This window comes from Dendropsophus ebraccatus, chromosome 1 (genome assembly GCF_027789765.1).
Source record: "Dendropsophus ebraccatus isolate aDenEbr1 chromosome 1, aDenEbr1.pat, whole genome shotgun sequence".
NCBI classification, from domain to species: domain Eukaryota; kingdom Metazoa; phylum Chordata; class Amphibia; order Anura; family Hylidae; genus Dendropsophus; species Dendropsophus ebraccatus.
In genome coordinates, this window is record NC_091454.1 from 105,878,921 (window position 1) to 105,897,896 (window position 18,976).

Consider the following 18,976-nt stretch of genomic DNA (forward strand, 5'->3'; position numbering starts at 1 on the left):
GTTTTTAGGAAATTTACGTTTTAAGACCACTAATTTCCCATAGGAAATAGGCCAGCAGAAACAGCCACACAGCAGAGCACTAACAGCCAATCACGGCACATATGCAAATAGCTGAAATGTAGCAGCCAATAGAAACTCACAGGTCTTGTCAGGCAATGCCTGACAACATTCACGCAGTCAAATGTCCACTACTGGCCAATAGAAGATGTAGAAGATGGAAGGTCTTTAACGATTTTGCTTTACTGACATAAATACAGATTTCCATATGACTGTCACGTTAACCAAGCAATTTTCTTTACCATTATAAGGGCAGCTTCACACACAACGGATCGCAGCGGTAATCTCACTGCGAGTTTTGCAGCAAGATCCGTTATGATCCAAGGTTCTGTTAGTTCCTATGTGAATATATACTTGCAGCAGATCTTTCAGATCCCGTAATTGCTCTTGCTTGCTTGCTGCACGGGCTCCTCTACCACTCAGTAGATTCCAGAGGGTTGTTGTTAACAGTGTATATTCCGAGCAGAGACTGGTAACAAGTGGTGTGCCACAAGGGTCTGTTCTGGGTCCTAATCTTTTTAATATGTTTGTAAGTGACATAGGAGAAGGTTTGGTAGGTAAAGTTTGTCTGTTTGCTGACGACACAAAAGTGTGAGATAGGGTTGATATTCCTGGAGGTGTCAGTAATATGGAGAATGATTTAGCTTTGTTAGATAAATGGTCAGAACAATGGAAACTGCAGTTCAATGTTTCCAAATGTAAAATAAGGCACTTAGGGAGGCGAAATCCTCTATCCAGGTATCATCTCAGCATTTTTGTGTTGGAAAAGAGTTCAGAAGAGAAGGATTTAGGAATAGTCTCACCAGTGCAACCAGGGGGTGGGGAAAGCAAATCATATGCTAGACTGTATAGCTAGAGGTATAACCAGTAGGAAGAGAGAGACAGTGATCCTGCTGTATAGAGCTCTAGTGGGACCACATCTGGAATACTGTGTCTAGTTCTCGAGACCTCACCTAAAAAAGGATATTGATAAAATAGAACGGGTCCAAAGACGGGCTACAAAAATGGTGGAGGGTGTGAGGCGTAAGACTTAAGGATTAAAATCTGTATTGTCTGGAGGAAATAAGGAAAAGGGAGGACATGATTGAAACCCTTAAGTAAGTTAAAGGACTAAATAAGTTTCTGGAGGGAAGGGTCTTTAGTAAAAAAAAAAAAACCGAAGAACAAGAAAACACAGTGAGAGGTTAGTTGGGGGAAAGATCAGAAGCAACATGAGAAAATATTACTTTACTGAAAGAGAAGTAGATACTTGGAATAAACTTCCAGCAGGTGTGGTTGGTAAATCTACAATAACAGAATTTAAACATGTCTGGGATAAACATATCTGTCCTAAAATAATAAGAATGGAAATACTAAAAGGGCAGACTAGATAGACCCAGTGGTCTTTTTCTGCCGCAATCTTCTATGTTTCCAAATGCGAGGTCTTCATTTCGCTGAAGCTGCAATCTATAATGCTTTATGAAGGTATGCGGAGATGACCAAGTGGCTGCCTGGCAAATCTGATCAATCGAAGCACTTGCCCTTTCTGCCCAGGATGTGGACACAGCCCTGGTGGAGTGGGCTCTGATTTGTAGTTCTGTAAACTGTATGAATGTTCTATAGCATTCTTAATCCAACGTGCTAGAACACTTTTAGAGACCTTCTTCCCTTTATTTTTCCCCTAGAAATGTACAAAGAGAGACTGATCCTTCCTCTAGGTACTACATACTTCTATGTATTGAAGAACATCTAGGCTGTTGAATTTTAGTTTCATTTTTTGGAGAAGAACAAAAAGATGGTAAAATAATGTCTTGGGATTGATGGAAAGAGGACACTACTTTAGGGAAGAAATTAGGATCTGTTCTTAGAACAATTCTATCCTCTTGGATAGAACAATAAGGTTCTATAAGGCCGAGAACACCTTCCAGAAAGGTGAATTCTATTAGTCACAGGCTTTCTGCTCCTCTGGATAGTCGAGACTATACCTTCAGAGAGTCCTTTACTGCAGAGCATCTACCTTTCAGGATCCAGGCTGAAGGGTGGAGACCTCCTCCATGACACTGGTAAATATTCTAGGAGCTGAGGAAATCCCAAAGGGAAGTGCTTTAAACTGGAAAATGTTCGACTTTACCGTCCATACAGAGTGCGAATCTCAGGAACCGTTGAGAATATGCATGAATGGGAATATGGTAATACGTATCTGTTAAATCGATGGATGCCATGCATTCTGCATAACATCTTGCCAAGCCTCCCAATCACTGGACAGACCCCTTGTTTCTTCTTTACCTGAGAAAGAAGCCATCTAAAAAGTGTCAGCAGTTTGGAATATGAATTGCAGCTGACAGATTACCAGACACCACTAGTGGCAGCTCATCTCCCCAAGAATAAAAGGATCAAGAAGTTGAGATCCTCAACCGAACCAGATGAGGTCCACAGGGTAATAGAAGAACACTGAAAAGGGGTCAGCAACTCTTACCTTTTTAAGCTCGCTTTCTTCCAAACATAAAAGCTGTCTCAAAGTCAAATCATTTTCCTAAAAAAAATCAATGTAGAGAATATTTAGTTTTAACATGAAATAAAAAACATGCCATGAAACAAACTTTCAATTTAGCAAGGTTACTCAGTGGTGCAGTGCTTTTTTTTAATCCTTACAAGAGCATCATCTGAATTGAATACCCTCCCTCCCTTATTACGGTGGATTTCAGTAGGGTACTGAAGTTTTCTCCCACACACCAAAAGAATGAACAGGTCATTGGAAGCGAGATCCCCCCCCCCCCCCCCCCCCCCCCGTGGAGATTACCGTCTCTATCATAGAGGACGGCAGTACCCCTGACTGCATCACTTCCTAATTTAACGTTACTAGATGAGGTAAAAGAAGCTTGGTGTGCTCTTTGAAAAACACTTCCGGGAGGCCATCCCCCCTGGTGCTTTTACATTAGCAAAATACTTTAAGGTCAATTCCATTGCCTCTACTGTTAGGAGTTTGTTTAGTTCCTTTCTCTGGACTCACACTGTTAACTGGGTGGGGATCAGCAGTTCTTATTCAGTTCTTATTAGGTATAATACGCACATTTAAACTCAGTCTTGACATACTGACATACTGCTCTTAAAATAACAAGCCTGTTAAAATGCTAAAAAGTTTTGGGGGGTGGGGGTGGAATAATAGGATACTGAACACAAGAACAAGTGAAAACAATCTGAGTTTAGTAGGGGGAAGATCAGAAGCAACATGAGGAAATATTAGTTTACTGAAAGAGTAGAAGTTACTCGGAACAAACTTCCAAGTACAGTGGTTGAATTTAAACCTGCCTGGGATAAACATACTGTATATCTATCATAAGAAAATAAGAAAAGTAATACTAAAAGGGCAGACTAGATGGAACAAATGTATGTGCACACTACGGAATACGGGCATAACTTTCAAGCAGAGTTTGCACGGCGTACTTTGCTTGAAGTTCTGCCTGCCCTATAGACTCGATGATAATCTCAAACAAAATCCGCTGTCCGCCCAAAAAAATTGACATGTCGTTAATGTCGCTTAAAAGTTCCACACGTATCCCGTAGTGTGCACATAACCTTAAAGAGGATTCCATCTATCCTCCTGCCCCAGACTCCAAATATGTTTCCCAGCAATCAATGCCATTGGTTTCTAGATGAAAACCTTTGCTCAACTGAAAATGGAGCATCAGCAGGCTATACTCATTGAGAACTGAGCAGCAGTGACAGCCAGTTGGCATATTGGCATTTTGGGTGCTGCACCTAGAAGACAAAAAAAGCTCCCAAATCAGTGACGCTATGGGTACATATGAACCCTGACATGTGGAGATTTAAGACAGGGTGTGGGGAGGTTCCTGCTGCAGCTAAGTGTCACTGATCTGGCACACAGGCAATTTCTTTATATCTTTTATTAAAGGAGAAGTGTAGCAAAAAATGTTATTAAAGTACTGTATTGCTCCCCAAAAGTTATACAAATCACCAATATACACTTATAATGGGAAATGCACATAAAGTACTTTTTTCCCTGCACTTACTACTGCATCAAGGCTTCACTTCCTAGATAAAATGGTGATGTCACAACGCGACTCCCAGAGCTGTGTGGGCTGTGGCTGCTGGAAAGGATGATGGCAGGGGGATGCTCAGTGTCCCTCCAGTGCCCTGGGTCCCTCAGTGTCCCTTCTGGGAGTCGGGTCGTGACATCACCATTTTATCCAGGAAGTGAAGCCTTGATGCAGTAGTAAGTGCAGGGAAAAAAACATTTCCCGTAATATTGGGGGGCAATAGAATACTTTAATAATAATTTTTGTAGGACTTCCGCCTTAAACAAAATAGAAACAAAAAGGGTGAAAGGACTGCAATATCTTTTGTTCATGTTCAATGTTAAAAATTTCTTTAAACAAACACAATCAACCAAATTTTACCTTAAATAATTCTGCCAGGTGTTCCAGCCCCAAGCCATGCAAAAAAACTTCTAAATCACTGGAGGTTGAGCAACTAAAACAATAAAAATACCATTGATACCACATTAACACTGAGATAAAAATAAAGAGAATGAATGAATAAAGAAAACAAAAGCAAACTGAGAATTTAGGGGCAGTGGAAAAACATGTAAAATGTAATACCCTACCAAATAGGCCCTTTAGCAATCACACTTAGCTAGTGGTTATTGGCAAACACTGCTTTTAATTTTGAAGTAAAGGTCTTTTTAGACAAAGATTTGTGGGCTGCAGGGGCCTCAAACGAGCACCATTCAGCTAGATTGGCGTTTGTTTGTAGTGCTTTTACATGGCACAACAAATCGAGTGGTCAGGCTGTATGAACGATTTTTGTATGCCCTTGAAACTGAAAGTACAGATATGTATATTCAGTTTCCAGATCAAAAAGTGGTGTATACCTACCATCTGCACTGCTTACAATCCAGCTCTCCAGTCCTCCGGCCACCAGCTGTATCTTCAGACCCCACCTCTTTCAGAATGATTGACAGTCAGGAGGCAGGGCCTGAAGATATATAGATATCTGCTGTCAGTTTCCCTTTATCATTATCGGCTAGCCTAACCCTGTTTGCAATAAAAGAAATGCAGCAGATGAGTATAAATTTTAAAACCGACTCAAAAGACAAGAGCAGCGGAGGATTGATCGCTGTCACTTTTACAAGGGCCAATTGTCAGCTGCAGGAGCGCTTCTAGCAATGTTCCTGACACAGTCCTTGTGAAAGGGCCCTTAATGTGACTGCCAACCAACTTCAAGGGTGTTTTCCATGATTGACAAAAAGTACCAGTGCAATAGTAAATAAATGTAGTAAATAAATTTGCAACGTTTTGTTTCTTTACAAATCCCAACACATGCTGAAGTTAGTGCTTCACATGTAAATATTCTTCGTCCAGTAAGGACTTTCAAAAAAAAGTTTTTAAGCAATGTAAGATCTACTCAGAGTACACTTATAGGCAACAGGTAGATCTTAGAGTGCGTTTACACAGAAAGATTTATCTGACAGATTTTGGAAGCCAAAGCCAGGAATGGATTTGAAAGGAGGATAGATCCCAGTCTTTCCTTTATGACCTGATCCCTGTTTATAGTCTGTTCCTGGTTTTGGCTTCAAAGATCTGTCAGATAAATCTGTCTGTGTTAACACACCATTAGGCTACATTCACATGTTCAGTGTTCCACACGGAACACGGACGTGGAATGCCTGTAACGCACTTCTCCTCCGCCCAGGCAGCATCTGTGATAAGATGCTGGGAGCGGGGAAACTGTGCAGATATGCGCTGCACTGTAATGACAGCTCCGCACGGCTGATTCATTACAGCGCAGTGCTGTCATTACAGCGTGGCGCATATCTGTACAGTTGCCCCATCTCAGCATGTTATCACAGATGCTGAACGGGCGGGGAAGTCCGTTACAGGCATTTTATGTCCATGTTCCATGAGGAACGCGGAACATGTGAATGCAGTCTTACTGCTGTAACCTAGCCGGGGAGACAGAGTTTGGCAGCAGTGAGATCCCCTCACTAGCTGGATCTCTTGATCGGTTAATTCCAACAATGTTAGTGTGACTTTACACAGAGAGATTTATCTGACAGTTCTTTGAAGCCAAAGCCAGGAACAGACTATACACCGAGAACAGGTCATAAAGGGAACATTGATATTTGTCCTCTATTCAAATCCATTCCTGGCTTTGGTTTCCAAAATCTGTCAGATAAATCTCTGTGTGTAAAAGCACCATAATGTTGCGTTTACACAGAGATTTACCTGACAGATTTTTGAGGCCAAAGCCAGGAATGAATTTGAAAAGAGGAAAAATCTTATTCTTTCCTTTATGACCCGTTCCCTGTTTATAGTCTGCTCCTGGCTTTGGCTTTAAGGATCTGTCAGATAATTCTCTCTGTGTAAACACACCGTAAGCCTGAGACCACGCTGTCAGAATTAATGAGCCGCTGCAGAGTGGATTGCGTTGCTGACACGCTCTCTCCCCAGCTATATCTCCTGACCACAGTGAGTCTCAGCAGTGAAACCAATCAATACCTTTTTAAATGCCTTATACAATGACAATTTATTGATCATGACAGTGACTAACTTTATGCACGTCCTCAAAGTACTGACAGATATAAGATTGCACTAGCCAATGGCTTTGAAGATGTCAGAGCCTTCACTAGAGGTATGTCATGGTTTAGGACACATGCACACAGTGCGTGAGATCATTGTGTGTGTCCAGAAAGCGATACGTTTTTTTTTTTGTTTTGCTCTTAATCTTGACAAAAAGGTCCAACAGTCAGGAAACACAGGAAACCCATTGGATAAAACTATATTCTATGTAAACTACCAACAGAGGACATCAGCACACTGAGGTAAACTATATATTGGGGGCAACAACTACCTAATAGGGAGACTACTTTCTTAAGACCTATCTACCTAATGGGTTGGACCTACCCCCTCCTTCCCCTACTGTGTAAAATCCAGGCCTGCCATGCACAAATGTGCAGGCTACAACTGTCAGTGTAATACTGATAGTCATACTACACTGCAGTACAGAAGGATGTATGCCGTGTAGTAAAACAGCAAACACAACCTTTTATTAGTCACAAAAAGTGAAAAATAATAAAACAAATAAAATAAATAATTGATATCATAAATTTCGTAATGACCTATATTAAAAAAAAGCAGAATTGCAGATTTTCATCACCTTGCCTACAAAAAAGTGGAACAAAAATGATCAAAAAGGTTGCATGTACCACACAAATAGTACTAATAAAAACCACAAGTCGCCCCACAAAAAGACCGCCTTCACACATCCTGATTAGAAGGCTTCAAGAAATGTTGTCACGATTTCCTGACAGTACTCAGTAATTACGTTCAGGAAACTATCAGGAGTATCGTCAGGATTTACTCATGTGCATCAGGAAAGAATCAATATTTCTTGAGCTCCCATCCGTTCAGGGAATCCTGATGAAATTAGAACAGGTGCTATAATATTCTGACACAAATACACAAAAAAATGCAATAGTTTACCGCTAATGGCAAGACACAGACCCTATACAGATAAGAAAATCACTAAAAGTAGCCCCCAAACTGCTAACAAAACTGCAAAATATAATGAGGCTCTTGGCACATCATTTGCAAATAGTGTAAACAATCACACCAGGGATAAGGTGGCCTCATGTTCGGAATGGACCTACACTGTACTTTATCCTTATCCTATGCTCTGGGCATGCAGGATCCAACTAATACTGACAAAAATAATAACCCCCCTGGGTGGGATGGGTGGAGTGCACAGCAAAGTAAAGGGGGAGTGGCTGCCTCTACTTTAGGGGGTTATTTGTTGCCAGTATTAGTTGGATGCTGCATGCCCAGAACAGAGACTTATGCTATGCCATGGAGAGCCTAAAGCATATTGTAGGGTCCTTCCCGGGTATGTGGCCACCTTACTGTGGTGGGATGGTTTACACTATCTGAAAAATGGTAAGCCAAGAGCCTCATTTTTATGGAGATTTTTTTTTTTTTTTTTTTAGCAGTTGCTTTTAGCGACTTTCATATCTGTATTGGGTCTGTGTCTTGGCATTAGCGGTAAGCTGTTGCATTCTTGTGTTTTTGTGTGTCTGCAATTTTAGCGATAGCAACGTGCCCCTGCCTAGTGTAAACTGAAGTCCATGCAATGTACAGCCGTCAGAAAAGCCATACATTGTGTGAACCCCAAGCCGGAACAAATAGTTAAATACAGTTATGTTGCCTCAAAATACGATGCAGTACAATATTTTAAGGAAAGAACGGCCATCGTCTCAATCGCCAATGGCCGTTCTTGTCTAAAAAATACAGTGTGTGAACATAGCCTTATACTGCATAGTGAATTCCTTAAAAAAAAATTACACAAAATACTTTTTTTTTTCAAAACCCCAAAATCTGATCAAAATGTCATGTTTCCCAAAGTTGTGTGAATTAAAACTATAGCTCCTTCTGCAAAAACCAAGCCCTTATATAACCCAGTGAATCAAAACCTAAAAAAAAAAGGTTTGGGCTGTCAGATAATGAGGACACCAAAACAAGTGATTAAAATTTGACATATCTGGGGGATAGATGGCAAGAGCCTTGTGGGAATTAGGCCACTTTGACTATTAACCACAAAAATAGGGGTCCTGGGTGCCCCCTTTGGGAAAGAAGCTACAACATGTATACTGTACCACAGTTTCATTTGCATGCTTTAAAACGGTAGCAGTCTGAAAGGAACTGTGCGTGTATAACACGTCAAATTGTGCTTTAACAGACAAATTTGCAAGTAGGACATTCAGAGAGTAATACTGCCACCTAAAGGCCTAGAAGGAGAGTTTTTGAGGAAGATGCTCACATATGAATACTGTACTGTCAAGGATAATACATAATATTTCCTACTGCCTTTTTCTAAGACTTTTACTAAAAGTAGTTAGCAATGAGCATTTCTGAGTATTTTTTTCTTAGTTAAAACAAAGTTTATTTAACCCCTTAGTGCTGCAGCTAGTTTGGGCAATAATGATCAAGCTAAATTTTTAAAATGTGACCTGCAGACCTTTATGCAGTTATAGTGCTGTAAAGCATTAATGTTTGCTGGCGATTCTGAGATTATTTTTTTGTGACATATTGTACTTTTATATTGGGGGGAAATTTGGTCACTATCTTGTGTGTTTTTATTTGTTAAAAACTTCAAAATATCATGAAAAATTAGAAAAATGATTATTAATTTTTCCTGTTTTGTAAATATCAAACATACGCTATTCAGCATGCAGTAAAAAGAACATAATTATTGTATTTTCTGGGTCACTACGGTTATGTTGATACCAAATTTGCATAGGTTTTTTTTAATTATTTCCACTTTGGTACAATAGAAAATATCTTCCTGAAAAAAGGATAAAAACTGTCGCCACATTGCAAGATCCATAGCGTTCTTATCTTTCGTGTTTCAGAGCTGGCTTTTCTGAAGCGGATTGATAAAATACAGCAATTCTGGCGCAGTTTTTTTTCTATTTTTCTTTTACAGCATGAGTTTTATAGATTGGGTTGTTATGGACGTGGCGATACCAAACATATATAGGTTTTATGTTTTTTAGGTGGTTTCATGTAATGTTTTATTATGTATAGGGAATATAATTCATTTTATTAGGGGGGCTGGGGGGATTTTTCTGTGTGTGTTTTAGTGCAAACTTTTTTTTTCACATTTACACTAGTGTACATTACTGTACACTAGTGTACACTAAGCAGTGATCTTTTGATCACTGTAACATTACACTGCACTACTACTGTAGTGCAGTGTATTGCCTATGTCAGCAACAAGCTGTGTAGATGGCTGTGTAGAGACTTTACCCTAGCAATCCCGGGGGCCTTCAAAAGGCCCCCCAGGATTGCCATGATGACGATCAGAGGCCCAGACCTTATTATTTGTGCTTGTCTTTTTTCTCCTTTGCTTAACTAAGGGGTTAAAGGACAACTCTGGGGGGGGGGGGGGATTTCGGGCAATTTAAACACAGTACAAAATTAACTTTGTATTGTGTTTTAATTACCCTTCTGCTGATGAAGACGCCAACCTGAGCTTTGGGGACCTGCGATTGGCAGGAAATTTAAACAGAGATGGACCCGGAAGTGAGGGTAAGTGCAGAAAAAGTGTCTTTTTTTTCTTTTTTTTTTTTTTTGGGGGGGGGGGGGGGGGGTAATATAGGTTTACATATCTGCCTGAAACCAATACTTTGATTTTGGCATAGCTCGTTCAGAGACTACAGCTGAGCTGTGACTGGCTTCTATGGGAAAATCACACCAGTGCTGAGTTACAGATTGATAAATTTGGGTCAGTGTGTCAAAATGTTTGTCAAATTGTAAAGCATAAGTAAGCAAAAATCACAAATAATGCTATAAATTTAAATGGGCGTTCGAAATACAGTATTTGATCAACATTATTGTACTGTTTATTATTATTAATATTAATAATAATAATAATAATAATATTTATTTGTATAGCGCCAACAGATTCCGCAGTGCTTAAAAGCTATTTTATAAATGATCCAACTACAACAAACCATGGACATTTCTATGACCTTTTGTACTCACAAAAAAATAAAAGCTAAATTAGTCTCATACTAACAAGTATTTTACTCAAGAATTATTAGAAGAACATGAGATCACTTGCCTATAGTTCACTGAAGTCTCAGGTTGTTCTCTCAGATATCTATACATCGCCTCCTCCTTACTCATGTTGGTTTTTCCATTATTTAGGTTTCCAGAAAATGTCAGGATGCTAAAAATCTTTAAAAGGAAAAACTGATTATTCAGATGGAACATCAAAAAAAACTATGCAATAGATCATAAAAGTAACATGTTACATGTCCAAGTGTCACAGAGTCTTGGCCTAGGGTTTACTGTGCATTGTAACCACGCCCTCCTGTAGCTCGATAGACATGATGGGCTTGGCTTATGTCCCCAAACCCAGCTAAAATCCTGAGCATGGGACATAACATCAAACTGCAGCACAGACAGCTATTGAAGCTTCAGCCTTACTGGTAACACTCACAGCACTATGGTGTTACCAGTGAGGCCACTGTTTAGATGGCTAAAGGGGTATTCCAGCTATAAAAACAAATAAAATGTACAAAAACCCGTAAAGGTGCACTCACTGATCCCCCACCAATTGTTAGACACTTTTTCCACGAGTCTCCGCTGCTCCTAGCCCCAGATTTAAACTTTTAAGATTTCAGCCTTACATGATGACAACACCAGGGCTGTGGAGTCAGAGTTAGTTTTGGGGGAAAGATGTACAGACTCCAGCTTTCAAATTTTTTTTCAAAATTTAATAAATTTTCCACATGAATTTATTTTATAGTCTATCATTCTAAGACCCTTATTTATTAAAACCAAAAAACACTTTCTCACATTCATTTCATTAGAAAGGGTGAAGCATATATCAGTAATAAAGCACTGGCCCTATTAGATAAGGGGTGGGGGGGGGTGTCAGGAAAGAGTTGGTGGTCACTACTTGGCAGTTTGTTTCTAAGTTGAAAGAATCCATTGTGTGTGTGGGGGGGGGGGGGGGGGGGAAGAGATCTGTGTGTGTGTTTGAGCGGGAGATGGGGAGAAGTTGAAGGGGTATTCTGGGCAACAGTGAAAAATCTTGAGGGCATGGGGTTGTGGGATCAAAATTTAAAAGCCCTATTTCCCTCTCCCTGTGCCCTTGTAGTGCAGCATCATGGCTCATGGTCCCACGTTCCTGTGATGTCCTATCAGTGAGTGAGGCGGGACACAGCTGCAGGCATTGAGAGGCTGAGCTGGTAGTTCCTGTGTGGCAGCGATAATTCAGGAGCACTGCCGCTGACAGAGAGTTGATAAATCTGGGCCTTTGTCTGACCCCTAAATCACTTGTATCTGGCATTGTTAGTGGTGAATATTTAGTTAGTAGTGTGTTGTTCAGGACGTGGTAGCCGGAGACTAGCTGCATCCACTGCACACAAGAAAAGAACTTGCTTTATGTCTTTGCCTTACTCACTCAGAAGTCGCCGCAGGATCATGTAGGGTATGTCGCAGTAGAAACTGCTGAGCCAGATCTAGTTTACACCAGTTTGATAAATAATTCCCCAGGTGTGCGATTGGCCATTTACGAAAGAGCCGAAGTCAGGAGTCAGTCCCTGATAAAATTCAGGAGTTGAAGTCGTGGCTTACCAACTCCACAGCCCTGCGGGAAATACATGTGTGGAGTAAGTAAGCCACGACTCAAACTTCTGAATTTTATCAGGGACCCACTCCCGACTCCGGCTCTGGCTCTTTCATAAATGGTCAATCCGATACCAGGGGAATTATTTATCACCTCAGAGTCAACTGCCTGATATCCACAAACCACTGGCTCATTCTGCTTCTGCTTTGGCAAGGTGATCACGGATAGGTGCGAGTCAGTCACAGAAGTGTTACAGCTTGGCTGGCTCACAGAAGAGAAGGAGAGGACGTTTCCTCAGAAGCGAGGGGAAGGACAGAAGAGTGGAGACAAAGTGGACCAGGCAGTAAGGATTTTCAGCAGCTTTAGGGTGAGAGTCAGGGTGTAGTGCAGACAAACAGACAAATTCATGAAATAGAAACCTATTACTAACAGGTTAGATTGTGGGTGGGGATTGAATAAGAATAAAGAGAATCTGTCCGCACTCGGACACTAACCTGAGGAGTTGTGGCTAAGAGTTCGTGCCACGCTCTGGCAAGCTTCTCCACGGCTTCCTCCTCCCTCTTCTATCTGAATAATCACTAATGTCAAGGGCTGCGCACATCCTGCATCCTTAATCGGAGCAAGCAATGTAGCCGGGAAGAGCGGCGCAAGGGTATTGCCTTCAGTCGTTCAGTGCACATGTGCCGCTTTTCCTGGCTATGGGTTCAGGATGCAAGACACACGTGTCCCTTCACATCAACGTCGCATGCACAACTTTTTTACATGCCATCTGGGCTGGAAGGATAAAAAGGAGGCGGAATCAGGGAGACATGCCAGAACGCAGCACAAATGTTGAACCAAAGCTCCTCTTATTGTTCTTTTCTGTAAGAAAGTAAAGATTGGACTGAAGCACAAAAGGTATTATGTCTACTAGGGCACTATCATTAGTATCACACTGTCAGCACCTTGGGATGTGTCTGATTTCCTTCAACTCTTTCCTTACTGTAGTACCCCTTTAATTCATTGAGCGCAGCTTGTACATCAAGCAGCAGGAGAGAGGTGACACAAAGCACCCTAGGCCATGCCTTTCTGTCACTTGGAAAGCCCTATTTAACAGCTTTCTTCAATTATGTGATCAGTGTATGTAATCTAATGATTGATGATATAAGTGCACTACAGGGACTTTTTTTTCTCACCACTAGGACTTAAACTTAATCTGAGACTTCCTGTGTCTATGGTGGTAAGGGGAGTAGTGATGTCACGATACCAGAATTTTGAGTTCGATACCGATACCAACTTTTTTTTTTCAATGCTCGATACCAAGTTGATACTTAAAAAATTATATTTAAGGAAAAAAAACAAAAAAAAAAAACATAAGAATAGAAATGACCCCCCCCCTCCCCCAGGTTCAGGTCAGTACGAACCAATTTATGTTCCCTAATTTTATTACTTTAAAAATAAAGTCCCCATTATTTAAAATAAATAAAAACTTGCCCAACTCCGACTCACTTTTTTTTCTCTCTCCGCCTGTCTGGCTGGGTGGTGAGGGGCATTTTTTGCGCTGTGATCTGTAGTTTTATTTAGTACCATCTTTTTATGGGGTACTGAATTGGGTGGTTTCTGCACTTGCTCGGTTTACCGTGCGTGATCAGGAAAGTGACAGGTAGTATGGACAATAACACTTCAGCTGCCAGGGATGGGGATTGTAGTCATGTAACACACAACTGCTATCAGGTGGGAGGATGGGGGTTGTAGTCATGTAACACACAACTGCTATCGGGGAGGATGGGGGTTGTAGTCATGTAACACTTTAACAATCAGAGGGTGATGGGGGTTGTAGCCATATAACAGACACCAGCCAGCAGGGGGGGTGATGGGGGTTGTAGCCATATAACACACCAGCCAGCAGGGGAGATAATAGGGGTTGTAGCCATATAGCCCCGGCCTCCCGCCTCCTCACACTCCTGCCGCCCCCACCACCTCATAGTCCGGTGCAGATGTAGTGGCTGCATCTCCTGCCGACCCCTGCTCCAGCCTTCTCCTCTCCCGGACACCGCTCTCCCTCTCCAGCCCGTGACCCTGCTCTGCCCGCAGTCATTAGCAGCGGGGGTCTGCTACACACAGTAGCCGACCCCCGCTGTATATGGAGCGGGCTCAGGAGGGGGGTAATGCCGCTGTCAGTGTGACAGCGGCATCTATATAGTTACATAGCCGGCACTAGCAATAGCTATGTGCCGGCTATTTGAATTTGGCGCCGACGGGGGAAGAGGGTGCGCGCTGAGGAGGTGACAGGTGGGAGCAGGGGGCGGCACACAGAGAACACGGCCGGCGCTCATATAGCTGCCGGCCGTGTTCTCTGCGCTATACTTTATGTTAAACTGTGCAGTTTAACATAAAGTTTCGATACCAGGAAATCCTGGTATCGAACTGTTTTTCGGCCCGGAATATCGATAGTAGTATCGATATTTCGGTGCATCGTGCAACACTAAAGGGGAGACTGCTGTAAAGTGATCTGTGCAGGATTACAGCAGCCTGTGACAGTAGATAGCACCAGTATAACACACTAACAGCTCCCTGTTGAATGACCTCTTCAAATGAACACGTCAGTAATGTTTCACATTCATCTCAAGGGGACAGTCTCTCAATTATCATCTACGTCCATGAGGCTTGCTGTAAAGCATGTCACTAAATGCTGTTAAAAACAGTGAAGGCAAAATGGCAGCCCCCATACCAATGTACAAAAAAAAAATAAAAAAAAAAATTGTCCATTATTTTTTTTTGTGTGTTTAATTTCAGTTTTTCCTTTTAAAGGTGATAGATTTACCTACACAATTTCACTTTGCTAATGAACTGATGGCACTGATATTCAGTAAATCATAATAAAAGTGTACATGCAATACCTTCTGTAACTAGAGTCTTAAAAGGGAAACTCACAACACAGAATTACTTGCAAAACCACTGCCAGGGCACACATAAATAAACATGTTACCTTTGTTTTAGCCATCCCTTTCTTCATTCTTACAAAAAGTGTTTTTTAATGTTTTCAGTGTCACAGACACTGTGTCTGTGACACAGATGATGCCCACCCTGCGGTGCTGAGCCCACTGCCTCCTCACAGTGTGCATAACAAGTAGGACTCTCATAGGCTTGCTAAAAATCACGCACAGGCGCTGATTCCTCTTTTGAGCAGCAACAAAAGAGGTAAAGGAGTGCACTCACCCTGTTAATCACCCTGAATCTTTTATTCATTCTGTTTAAAAACCATCAACATGGTGAGCAGATGGCGGAGACGCCAACACCTCCGGATCACAAAGCTGTTTTGCGTCTTTCACCATTTTGAACGATCAGCAATAGTATGCAAGTGCTCTGTGTAACAAGAGCAGCGGCAGCAGATCACTGCTGACTCCAATAGGCTGCCCAAATGATCCAAGGATCATTCGGGCAGCCTCTCTCACTGCTTCCCAATTGCTGTCTGTGTGTGTAATAGCACAGTGCAGTGAGTGGGGAATGAGGGGTTGGCACTTACTTCTGTAAAAATCTAAAAGGTGTAATAAGGCCTTTATAGACAGTGAGCATGGGAACTAAACGTGACAGATTTCAACACAACTCAGTTGTGTGAAAGTAGGGTATAGGCCATATTCACTTCAAGTTTCAGGAAGTTTAATATGTTTTTGATTAATACAAGCAACAAACAGATACGGTGGTGTACCTGCATTGCTTTCATGCTTGAAAGCACATATCTTTGTGAAACAGGCCAAATTTTGTTTACTGCACTATACTTGGGAGCATCTTTGATAAGTTACCCCCAACACATCTTGCAACAGACTCCCACAAATTGATGTGAATGAGACTTCACTCCTAACTGGTTTAAAACAAGAAGTTAAAACAGTTAGAAACTTGCATTACAATAACTGTGTAATTACTCAAATTTGTGCGTACAAGAAAGAAGTATTTTACAAGTCAAACATGAATTAAAGTTGATGACATACCTCTAAATGGTTATTTTGTCTAGCTATATCAGCTGCTGTACTTCCAGTTTTTGTTGATAACTTTAGGTCGGCTCCCAGCTCCAGCATCTTTAAAACTGTGTTCTTATGTCCACTATAGGCAGCCCATGTCAACCCCTGGGTGGGAAAAGATAGGAGATAAATATTAATTACTGAACATCTGAAACAGGATATGTGCCTTATAAAAGCAAACTTAGGGTGCGTTCACACGTACAGATCCTGCAGCAGATTTGATGGCGCAGATTGAGTTGCAGATTCAAAGCAAATCAAATCATCATCAAATCAGCTGCAGATCCTGTACGTGTGATTGCACCCTTAAGAGGTATTTTGCTTTGGACAAATCTTAATGACCAGCTACATTTATCACACATTGTACTTTATGTTAAGCAATTTTGGTTGACATATTGAACCTTTGTCCAAACTTTTTCCAAATTTAAAATTCTTTGCCTGTTAGAAAGATAGTCAAGCCACAAATTAGTTCTTATTTAAAGGATAAGTCCAGGCAAAGCTAGTTTTTTTAACAAATGCTGGGGAGGGGGGAGGATAAAAGAAATAACGTGCTCTTACCTCCCCAGCTCAAGCACTGGTGGCCATGTGTCATGACCAGATTCCCGGCTCAGAGCAGAAAATGCCTGAGGACCAGAGCAGCGATATGCGGCCACAAGCACTGGAGCAGGGGAGGTAAGAGCACATTATTTCTTTTATCCTCCCGCCTCCGAAACACTTGTAAAAAAAATTGCTTTACCTGGACTTTTCCTTTAACATTTATAATACGTCCCTATTGCGCATGGGGTGCTGAGGATGAAAGGAGGGGGGGGGGACTGAGGGTAATTAAAGGGGTTGTGCATTCTTAATGGCGAGGAAAGGGTAAGACACACCCAGACTGCTTTGGCAGAGGTTTATCCATCCAACGCCGAACTCCTATATTCACCGACATCATCTGTCAGTGGAGACTCGGGATTCCCCCATACACTTTATAATGAAAGTGGTAGGTTCAGCCTTCAATGTTTAACTTCATTCTGTGCATGCAATTAGTGATACCATATTTATTTTCAATATTTTTGATACTTTATTATTTCGATCACATGCAGGATACCATTTCAAAACCCTTGCAGGCTTGTAATTCGCTTCCAAAACGAGCAGTGTATGGAACTGCTAAAAAAGCTTCATAGATTTGCATTGTAATACACTTACAAAGGCTATGCGGCTACCGACCGTTTTATACACCGCTCGCTTTCAGAGTGGACTATGAAACTACCAAGGTTTGCCGTCATCCTGGCATCTAAATGATAGGTACCCTTTAAGGGTGCCTTCACACGTACCGGATCCGCAGCGGATTTCAGCTGCGAGTTTGCAGCAAAATCCGCTGCGGATTCAGGTATAATGAAGACCTAAGGGGTCACATATACCCCCAGCGGTTCATTCCGCTACAGATATGTGACCTTCCCCCTTTAACCCCCGGCCGCCCACAGCCCCGACTCAAAGCATACATTACCTGCTTGGCGCCGCGGCTGTGTGAGGCTCCCAGCTCTCCTCGCTCCTCATCAGACAATCAGTGCATGGCACCACTGATTGGCTAATGAGGAGCGAGGGGAGGCGGGAGCTTCACACAGCCGCTGCACCAAGCAGGTAATGTATGCTTCGGGCCGGAGCTGCGGGCGTTAAAGAGAACCTGTAACCCCCCCTGTGCCGGGGCAGAGCCCGGCTGACTCCCCGATGCAGACCCATATACTTACTGCTTCCACGAAGTCCCGGAGCCCGTCCTGCTGCAGAGATATCCCTGCCCAAAGCCGCGCGCTCCCCAGAGATGAGTCCGACGTCCATAGAGAATGACTGGAGCCATCATTCTCTATGGGCGTCAAACTCATCTCTCATATTCGGACGGTGATATCTCTGCGGCGGGACGGGCTCCGGGACTTTGTGGAAGCAGTAAGTATATTTCTCTGCACCAGCGAGGGGGGGGTGTGTGTGTGACAGGTTCCCTTGAAAGGGGCCGGGTCGCATGTCTGTATCTTTCCCCAGGCCCCGCCCCTTCCCCCATCGCTCTTATTCACTGCTCATTATCAGGAAATCTCAACTCTTTTACATCAGTCGAGCCCTGTGTAACCTATGGAGAGGGGAGAAGGGAGATTAGTCGTCAGCAGAGAGCAGAGAACAAAGGATTATACAGCGGGACCTGTGTGAAAGCTGGTATTCAGAGGTCAGCAAGGTCAGTGCTGACTTCAGAGGAGATAGCCTGTGATGTAGCTGAAAATTAACTCTTTGTTGTCCTGTTTTGGTGCCTCATCTCCCTCCACCTTTCCCCTCTCCATAGAGAACAATGAAGACAGGGGGGGGGGAGCTTCAAACTGCTTTTTCATGATAAAAATGCGTTTTTCAGCTAATAAACCAAATTACAAAGTTTCTTAAAATCGCAAAAGCGAAAACTGTCTCGTTCCTTAAGGGGTTAAAGTAACTTTGTACTTTCCTCACAATACCCCTTACCATTATATCCCACTATCAGTTGAGTTGCAGCAATTGGATGCACAGATGGGAAAGAAAGATTTCTTGAGCATCCAGGGTTGCGGCATTTAAAATGTTACTTTAATTAAAGTTAAAAGGAGAGCCCCATGCAAGGGACAAAATACAGATGGGCATGGGAGAGCAGGAAAATAATAAACCATCCTCGTGCCTCATAGCACCGCTCCAGGGTCCCGTTCCCAGCCGCCGGTGACCTGCAGCTCTGCTAGCTGCAACGTCACGTAGCAGAGTGATTGCCCACCTAGCCATAGTATAAGGCTACGTTCACACAGAGCAAAAGG

At 42.3% G+C, this 18,976-nt stretch overlaps 1 protein-coding gene across 1 annotated transcript in view; it reads right to left on the reverse strand.

Annotated features, from left to right (window-relative positions):
* The window catches only part of ASZ1 (ankyrin repeat, SAM and basic leucine zipper domain containing 1), a 79,628-nt gene that overhangs the window by 32,156 nt on the left and 28,496 nt on the right, over positions 1–18,976 (reverse strand). The window contains exons 6-9 of the mRNA XM_069956067.1: positions 16,158–16,292; positions 10,675–10,790; positions 4,455–4,527; positions 2,513–2,569 (exon numbers count right to left, since the gene is read on the reverse strand). Of these exons, the coding sequence (XP_069812168.1) occupies positions 2,513–2,569; positions 4,455–4,527; positions 10,675–10,790; positions 16,158–16,292 (381 nt within the window). The remainder of the gene's footprint in view (positions 1–2,512; positions 2,570–4,454; positions 4,528–10,674; positions 10,791–16,157; positions 16,293–18,976) is intronic.